General features: G+C 38.3%; 1 protein-coding gene across 1 annotated transcript in view; it reads left to right on the forward strand.

Annotated features, from left to right (window-relative positions):
* Positions 1-5,366, forward strand: part of RhoGAP19D (Rho GTPase activating protein at 19D) — a 250,530-nt gene extending 245,164 nt beyond the window's left edge. The window contains exons 19-20 of the mRNA XM_080272825.1: positions 655-917; positions 3,820-5,366. Of these exons, the coding sequence (XP_080128951.1) occupies positions 655-917; positions 3,820-4,626 (1,070 nt within the window). The 3' untranslated portion in view covers positions 4,627-5,366. The remainder of the gene's footprint in view (positions 1-654; positions 918-3,819) is intronic.
* Positions 5,367-9,470: the final 4,104 nt, after the last annotated feature.

Consider the following 9,470-nt stretch of genomic DNA (forward strand, 5'->3'; position numbering starts at 1 on the left):
CCATTGTAGGCTTAGATGATGTCAAATCCAAAATCGCCTTTACAGCTCCATGTGAACTTTCCACAGTAGTGGTAGAAAAACCACCACATGTTGCCAGGGCCTCGCTAATGGGGGCTGCCAAGGGCCTCTTCGCTAATATTCAGTATGCTAAAGTGTAGGCGAGGAAGGTGAGAGTAGGAGTAGAAAACGCTTCACTCTTGCTGTCTAAATGTGCTGTGGTAGCCTTAGTCTTGATTGGCCATATGTGTGCAACATTGATGATGATTACTGGCATTCCGTTATTTGTCCAATTATTTGTGATACTTGGCACTGTAGAGCATAGTTGATTGGTGTTTGTAATTTTTTTTTAATACTTTAAAAGCTGTGAAGATTGATATCATAATCACTAAACCATGAATTTTCTTAACATATAATAAAGTTGCTTTGTGTGGTCTTTAACACTGTAATAGAATGAAACAATGCACTTAATGTCACATGACATCAAATTTCAGATAGATTGTTACTTTCATCTGCAGTCATTAAATACTGCTGTCAATAAAGATGCTGCTTTTCTTTGACATTGCTAATGAATGCTGTCAGTTACCCAGACATTGCTAATGAATGCTGTCAGTTACCCAGACATATATTAAGTTTAGTAACATTCTTATATTGCAGGCAGTGACCTTCTAAGCGCCATCACTGCCACATTTGAAGAGAAGATGAGGAGTTTACAGGAGTCTCCACTTGGCCTGGTGGTGTCTGGGGGAGGCATGTGCCCTACCCAGGAATCCACCTCTCCTCCAGCCCAGGACTCCCCACCCCCCACTGAGCCGTCCCATCACTCCAGAGGCAGCTCCTCCTCGTGCCGTCTCTATAGAGACCCCTCGCTTCACCGCCGCCGTACGAACCCACGCAGCCCTTCCAATACTGACTTACAGGTGAGATGGGTGAAATCTGTAAAATGGTCCTGGAGATTTTGTAGTAGGATTTTTTTTTTTTTTCTGACTGGTGTGTGTGTGTGAAGTGCATATATAAAATTGTCAAGGCCTTCATAACACTAGCTTCTCTCCTTCCCTGTGTCACTGTCTTTCAGGGCTGTTAAAACACTTTCTGCTGTACTTTCCATCCCTGTCACTACTGTCCACTTCCCTTAAATTTACCTCTCATTTCTGCTACTGGACCCAGGTACTTATATTCCCATACTGTTTCAAGTCTGCCCATTCACCAGAATATCGCTGAGAATCACATCTCAACAACTATCACTTTGCTTCTTTCTGCCTGTACCTCAAAGGATGACACAGACTACAGCAGATCTCGTCACCAGTCTTCAGTGCTCTCTTTCAATTTTAGCAAGTATTACAGCATCAGTGGCATACATCCAGTTTAAGATATTGCACCCTTCTTTGTCCGTTACTATCCTGACTCCTCTCTTCATAATTCATTTTTTTTTTACTCATAGCCTCATCCATATCAGTGCTGGGAATGCTACTAATAAAAAGTAGTGGTGCTCCCATTCCCATTACTAGCTCGAACAGTAGTGGCGTTACTGGTTTTGCTACTTGATACGAAATGTAGGGGCACTCCTGCTACTTTGGATAAGAAAAATGTACACGAAGGAAAGGTCGACAAAAGTCTGTGATATAGCAGTACATTATATACTGTTTTGATAATATTAGTCAGTCTGAGTGGTTATGTTGTGTACCAGTAATGTCAGTATATACTTATACTGAAAGTAAAAAAAACATCATATACATGTCGGTGTCACTTTAATGAAGCTTAGAACCAAAGGTACAGGAAAAAGCTATTGACTGTATAATGTAATAAATGTTCTTTTACACTGTTACCTAGTTTACCTATTGAAAGTAACATACTTAAATTAAAGGCAAAAAAATGTGGCCTACCATTTATACAAATTATATAGATTTATTATATTTTCAGTGATACCTATTTAAGATAGGTATGAAAATGAAAGTAAAAATGAATTGAGGTTTTCTTTTAAAGGCTATTTATACAATAGCAATGTTTTTTTTCCATTACTTTAAACAAGTAACATACTGTTACGAAATAATAACAGTGAGTAAGAATTAGTCTGAAAGAGAGTGTGAGGGAGAGACCAGGATTTAGAGATGGGGATAGTTAGAGGTGTGTGTGTGTGTGTGTGTGTGTGTGTGTGTGTGTGTGTGTGTGTGTGTGTGTGTGTGTGTGTGTAGCATTGCCTACATCTAACTGACATCCTTACTTATCTTTATTTAATTTAAATGATCGATAATTACTGTAGCAAATTCCTGTCTAATTATGGCACATTACTAATAAATACAGTAATAATTAATAAACTACTGGTGTAATGTACGGTAGAACAAACATCATTGACCGAATTGACCAAAGTATTATTTTTTGTCATTAATAAATACAACCAAACCGTCGGCATATCTGTATGTACTCACCGACTCTGGACCTGTATTCGTCACATGAGTAGCGAGGAACGCTGTAACGCGTGAGTACAGCCAAAAAATAGCAGCGCTCTCAGTTCCACTACTGGCTAAAAAAAGTAATGGCGTTCCCACCATCACTATTAAAATAGTAGCGGTGCTATTCCCAGTTTTGATCCATATATACTATATGTAGATATATACAGTACTGAGCAGCCATGAGGACATCACATATTCTTGTCTCACTTCAGCACTAATATTAAACCACCGGTTTAAACCCACCTGCACTTATACAGGCTTCACTACTATCATAAAAACTCTTAACAACATTCTTTAGACCACCATCCAAGCCTTACATACACAGAGCTATCCCCAATCCCTCTCTGGTTTGCCATTTTTTGTACTGATATTTTTATGGATTAAGCAACCAGATAGCAAGCTCTTTGTTGTATTAATGAGGTTGAAAATGCATTTCTGTATTTTAACTGCTTGATCAGAGCTCATTTAACCTGACACTTGAAAAAATTGTTATACCTAAGATCTACTTCATCAGTAGTTCATTAATAACTAATATTCCATACAATATTTCTTAAGAATATAACTGAATCAGTGGTAGAAGCATCTAAATATTAGAGAAATAATTGGATCAAGGGACAAGCCATCTTAATAAATGAAGCAAAGATCCCTGGTTTGCAATAGACAGTGCAAAGTGAGAGTGAGAAAAGGAAAAAAAAAAAATAATGCACTGTCTGTTTCATTCATTTAATGTATAAAATGAAAAAGGAAGCACTTCCCATTTGACCAAAAATATGTGGATTTAGTGGAAAAATGTATTTTGGATGTAGTCAGAGATTTTATTGCTGTGAAACAGAATTGTGTATTTCACAAGAAATCAGAGTTTCATAGGTATTTGAACTGACAAAACAGTTGCTTCAGTACAGTATTGTAGAAATTGTATTTGTGTTTTCTGTTGCCTGTTTTAGAGAGTTTTGTGTTGCCTGTTTTAGAGAGTTACTTCAGTACCGTATTATAGAACTTATTGAATTTGTGTTTTCTGATGCTTGTTGTAGAGATCAGGGTCAGTTGAAGTTAAGGTTGAGTTTAAACCTCTTCAACTCAGGGTCTCTCCGTATAGCTACTGAATAATATTGTCTAGCATTAACCATAATAGAGTTTAAACTGCTTCCTTGAGCAGAAGGATTAATGGAGATTTCATAGACCCATCAACCAACAGGTTTCTCAGCCAGATAAAACTACAGTATCTGGTATTATCCAGAATAAAGCATAAATTACACCCATGGGGTGAGGAGACTAATCATTACGTACATGATATGAACTTTCTTTTTATCTTGATTTGTGTCATTACCGTGATTGTTTAGATCATTCTAATTTGGTACGAACTTCCTTACAGGGCGATGACAGTACACAGTCAAATAAAGAAAATAATAACAAAAATGAGGATGGGAAGAGAGAAGTTAAGGTGAAGAGGTCTGACTCATTAACTAAATCTGAAAAAACTGAAAACAATCTAAAAGAGAAGACTGAGAAAAGGGCTCGTGAACTTAAGCGCACAGACACACAAGACAGCCTTAGTGAGAAAAAGCCAAAGGAAATGAAAAGATCAGATCTTCCAGGAAGTACAGAAAGATCCCGAGATCCATCCAAGAAACTAGAGTCGAAGGACAGTGGTGTTAGTTCAGTGAGACGCACCTCTGACCTCAGAAGCAGGAGACATAATGTTAAAGAACTTAAAGAAAAGTTTGAACAGAATACCACAAGTCAGACTGGTCCAAGTGCCATGAAGCCGTCCAATGGAGTGTATGGTGGTGGTGGCAGCAAGGTGAACAAGAGTGGCACTCGGCGAATGAATCATCGTGGACCAATCAAGCGGCGACACACAGTGGGAGGTACCAAGGATCTGGCAAAATGGGCTTGGGTTAATAGTGGCGAGGGTGGAAGGAGCCAATCTCGTGCCACACGACTCACCGCATGGGAGCGACTCCAACCCTTGGTGGCAGACGAGCGACTTAACACAGATCGCTCTCTTGAGGCCTGGTTGGCTCATGAACGCATTCGCACATCGTCACCTGACCTCTCCAGACCGCAGCAGTTGGTTCTCCCATACCTCACGGATGATAAGGAAAATCTGCACCGACGACTCAGTGTCCAGGAGGCAGCGTTGAATGCCCTCTATCCTGTCCTTGAGAGTCATGTGTAGTAGTGTTTAAAGACATTGCTCTTGTCTCATTTACATCCTGTGATGCTGACGATGTGTGTGTGTTGGAGACGCCACCCGGTGTGCATATGCTGTGTGGACATTAATAGTGTTGGTTTCATGAGAAGGGTAATGAACAGTGCTGTGATTTTATGTCCTTTTAAGTGTTGTTTAGAAGCATATCACTGTAAATAATACACCATGAAAAACCATGAGCTTGTCATGTACAGGTTAGAATTTTTTAAACTTGTAAATACCATAAATGTTATAGTTTGTACGTACGTCATTGCATTTCATTTGTATAATATTCAAATATGAATATATGGCATAACGTTTAACAGTTTATCAGCTTGGGATATATCATGCCAGTCTTGCAAAGCAAGAATTACTTGTTGCATTGATATAGAAAATGTTTATTTTGTATTAACACTCCTGGCATCACTACTTGATTGTATATGAAAGATGTTACATAAATTATATGCTATTATTGAACCTACTGCATGTCTGTAATATACTGTATTTAATGTACACTTCATCAATACTCTCTAGATTACTGTAATTGGACTAGATTGACTTCTTTCTCCCAGAGGAGGCAAACACTTACAACCTATAATGTCACAAGTAGTGTGCCAGCAAGAAATGCATTAAAGTGTAAGACTCCATGATAGCCTGACAGGTGACAGTGGTACAGTACTGAAGCCTTTATAACATTTATTTCAGCTGAATAAAAAATGCTCATTGTTTATCTCTCTTTTAGCCCTCTTAATGTTTGCTTAACACCTTTTACACTTTTTTTTTTTTTCCCTTGGGAAGTGGGTTGGGGAAGGAACTGGCAGTCTGTGGTTGCAATTAATGAGTTAATAGTAATTATCACCTTGATACCAAGCATATGAAAGAGTAAAAGAATACAGAACATTGCAGAATTGATGATGATTAGGAGATTGCATTGCAGTTTAATTCATCCATCCATCCATCATCCAATCCTACGTTGCCCCATGAGGAGCGTAGGAGCCCGGGGTTAGGCAGTTGGTCCTGACATTTAAGATGAGAGTGACCAACCTCACTCATCCCTGAGTGGCATTACGTGAGCAATAAACCCCAACCACCCCTTGGATATAAACCTTCACAAGAATAGCTGAAATATATAACATTAAAATGTAGACCGCTTGCTATGCTCTGCCTTTCATATTCTCTGCTTAGCTGTTCACTGCAGTTGTATTTACTTATTCAGTTATCGCATTGGCACTATGGCCTTATTGTTGTATTTATAGAAAATATGATTATATACATTAGCTACATGAAAATTTATTAACAATTCTTCATAGCCCGTGCACAAGGCTGTGATAGCAGAGGCTGTAATGACAAAACTTGAGCATATTAATTTAAGATCATTTATTTTTATTAGCTAATCAATCAGTGAAACATCACAACCAGGACAAATAAGAACGTGAAAAATGCGACAAATATACGGTGATATTTTACCGCTTATTCGTTAAAAATTGTTGAAGATCCTTTATTGACTAGTCCAGAGTAAGAATAAGCAGCGATCTAAGGTAAGTAGCCTTTTATATATATATATATATATATATATATATATATATATATATATATATATATATATATATATAATGAATTATCTTTTTTGCCTCAAAACAATGCAGTAACCATCCTCAAAATCTGCTCCATAGTTATACAATTTAGGAACACATTAAATCAATATATATTATGCCATATATTGTGAGGAATCCCTGTATTGGCATCAGTATAAGCTAGTGTTTTATGGATTAGAAGCTTGATTTCTAATAATGGCTTGAAAAAAAAAAAAAATGGCCCTGATCTCTCTTGATGGATAGATGGACTCTCCCTCCTACTCTTTCACATCTTAGTAGCCTGATCAAAAAAATAAATAAATAAATAAATAACTTTTAACGTCAGTGCATTATATTGTTACAAAATTAGTGCAAGTGATTGTTTGGAACCTCAAGGCAATGCACCTGGCGGACGTACGATGCAATGCAAAAGTAATTGATGGGAGTGCTAAACTAACTTAAGAGACTAAATATTTGTTCTGACAGCATACAAACACAAATTTTACACATTGGTACAACGCATAACAAGAATACTTTTCATCATAATGTTGGGAGTACAACATTTTCCTGGTAACCACTGGCAGCATCATGGGTCTACGCTGAGTATGGCAAACAGCGCCAGTCAAGATAAGCGCAGTGGTAGGAAGGGACGTAGTTGCTGAGATGTGACAGTGCGAGTGAGACATGTACCTCCGATTCTAATGGAACCTTGATAATTTCAGCTAGAAGATATATAGTTGGATATTACCGTAATTTACAAAACTGGGTGGGGATGGCAGAAGTGAAGTGAAGTCGGGTTGGGTGGCATAAGGATTCCCAGCTACCTGTTGGAATCATGTCACGGATTTAATAAGGTATGTCAAACTGGATATTTATGAATTGGCAAGGTCCTGCACATGGTGTTTGTTATGTTAGATGTTAATGTCCGACCAAGCTGTTCTCGGACGAGCACTGTTGTCAGGCCAAGCAATGTTAGGTAGTTTAAAGATTCCAACCCTTGATCTGGCAGGGTTACCATTTAATGAGTTGGATTATCACGAGGTAACCAGAATAAGATAACGAACTCCTAGCTGAATGTTAAGCAGCAGCAGGTTTGTCCAGCTAGGTAATTGTAATAGCATTATATTGGTAAGTTTTGTATGGCAGGTTTTTGCAGTTTGTAGTTGCCTTTGCAGATGATTGTATCTTGTAATCTATTTCAGTGAACTGAAAGCATGAATTTTATCTGGTTACCACCAAACGATTGATTCAAGCAGGTGGGAGCGTCTCGTCCCTGAAGTTTTAACCAAACTGGCGAACATACAGTACATTTTTGCTTTGATGAGAAAAGTCGTGTTAGTAAGAATGCCAGCAATACCTCTTACTAGGACCGGAACACTAGTATTCGTAATAGCATTATGTGGCAGTTACAGTCAGACATTTTGCTTATTTTTTTAATGTAGCTTCTTTACATGCCATTTAGTGCAAGTCCCAACACGGGGAACGTTGTCGCAGAAGGCCAACCAAAGGGATACATCGTTTCATACGTGATGCAAAAGTTATGAAACTGGTTTTAACTACGACCACATACGGCACAACGTAAGGAAGTTTTTAAGAGTGAACAAATATAACAATACGAGTTAGTTCAAGGGGGTGGGATAGCGTTATGCCAGGGAATCAAGACGTGAGAAATTGCCGATTACGTAGAGGGTGACAGTCCCTTTAAACAGGAGTATCCAAGAGTGACTGTCCCTTTAAACAAGAGTATCCAAGTTGGCCTTTTAATAGGAACTTGATGTTTACGTAAATGTTGCCCAGCTTACCAATTCCTTCCTTCACACCGGGCTATTGAATATTACTGTGGTTTCCGGTTTTAATTTTATTAGATCCAAGTAATGATTTAGCAGCCTACCTATAAGACATAAGGCAGTGAATTGTACTAGGTCGGAACACATACACGCACACACACGACCGGTTTGTATTGATGGTAGGCTAGTTACTGGGGTCGTGTTATCTATTGTGGCTCAGTCATGTTTTTGCCTCAGCCTTGCCAGCAATTGACGAGGCTTCTATTGCGTAACTTGTGGTTGATATTAAAAGCACGTTATTTTTTTGTTTTGGTGTTTTGGTTTACGATAGTCATGTATACCGGTACTTAGTAGTTTAAGGACGTTTACAATGGTAGTTTGTTGGCAGTATGGTAAGTTCTGGTTGTCATAGTAATTCGTAAATGACAATTTACGTTTAACTTAGTTGGTTTGGGACGTTAATTTTGAGTGTATGGTGATAGCCTATTATTCAAGGGACGTAAACTTTGACAGTTTAAATCTATACCCATGTACGGGGTAGCCCAGGCCAAGATTGGGAATATTAACCCTGACAATTTACAGGACCCGTAGTAGTAATGAATGTTAACGCAGATATTTTTGCAGGTAGTACGTGTAATAACTAATGCCGGGGAGATTTTAACACAGACACCTGCACGTAATAACTTAGGGATGTTACCGTACACACTGTGCCATTACTTTCAGAGTTTACAGAGACTTCCTTAACTACGATATCATGTAGTAGTAGGTATCGGTCATGACGAAAAACTTAAATCGTAACTTACGTCAAATTGCTGAGATGGTGAGTCACTGAATTTTGGCGGAATATTAATCCTCGTCGAATTGCAGACCTCACAGTTTGAGGCACAAGGAAGGTCTGCACGAGCCACACTGCGGACCCCATTATTACGAGGTATTGTTTACATTGGTTCTGTGGCATAACAGTGGCTAGTGGGAGATAAACTATCGTACAAAGAATCAGCCCTGCAGGGGTTAATGAATGACTCGAGTTACATCCATTGTTTATTAGCCTACACAAATTACACCTAGGAAGACCAACGGTAACAGCGAAATTTAAGTGTTTTATGAAGTATTTCTCAGTTATTGACAGTGAAATAAGACCGCAGACCTCTAAAAGTGCGTGAGTTAGAACTCAACATGGGTCGTTCGTCAGACCAAACCAAACCAAACTATAGTGGGAGTTATTGGACTCGGAAGATCTCGGAACTTTGTGTCATTTATATATATATATATATATATATATATATATATATATATATATATATATATATATATATATAGTTTTTTTACTTCATGACCAATCCAACTACTACAACAGTTTAATGGTTTGGAGTCAGTGTTAAAACTTTAATATATTCATATGGCTACGTATTCATAAGGCTACGTAATTGTAGGAGTACAGGGATATAGTATGTCAGCACTCCCGCCAGTC

This window comes from Coenobita brevimanus, chromosome 6 (genome assembly GCF_032717465.1).
Source record: "Coenobita brevimanus isolate Jiangsu-jjx chromosome 6, ASM3271746v2, whole genome shotgun sequence".
NCBI classification, from domain to species: Eukaryota; Metazoa; Arthropoda; class Malacostraca; order Decapoda; family Coenobitidae; genus Coenobita; species Coenobita brevimanus.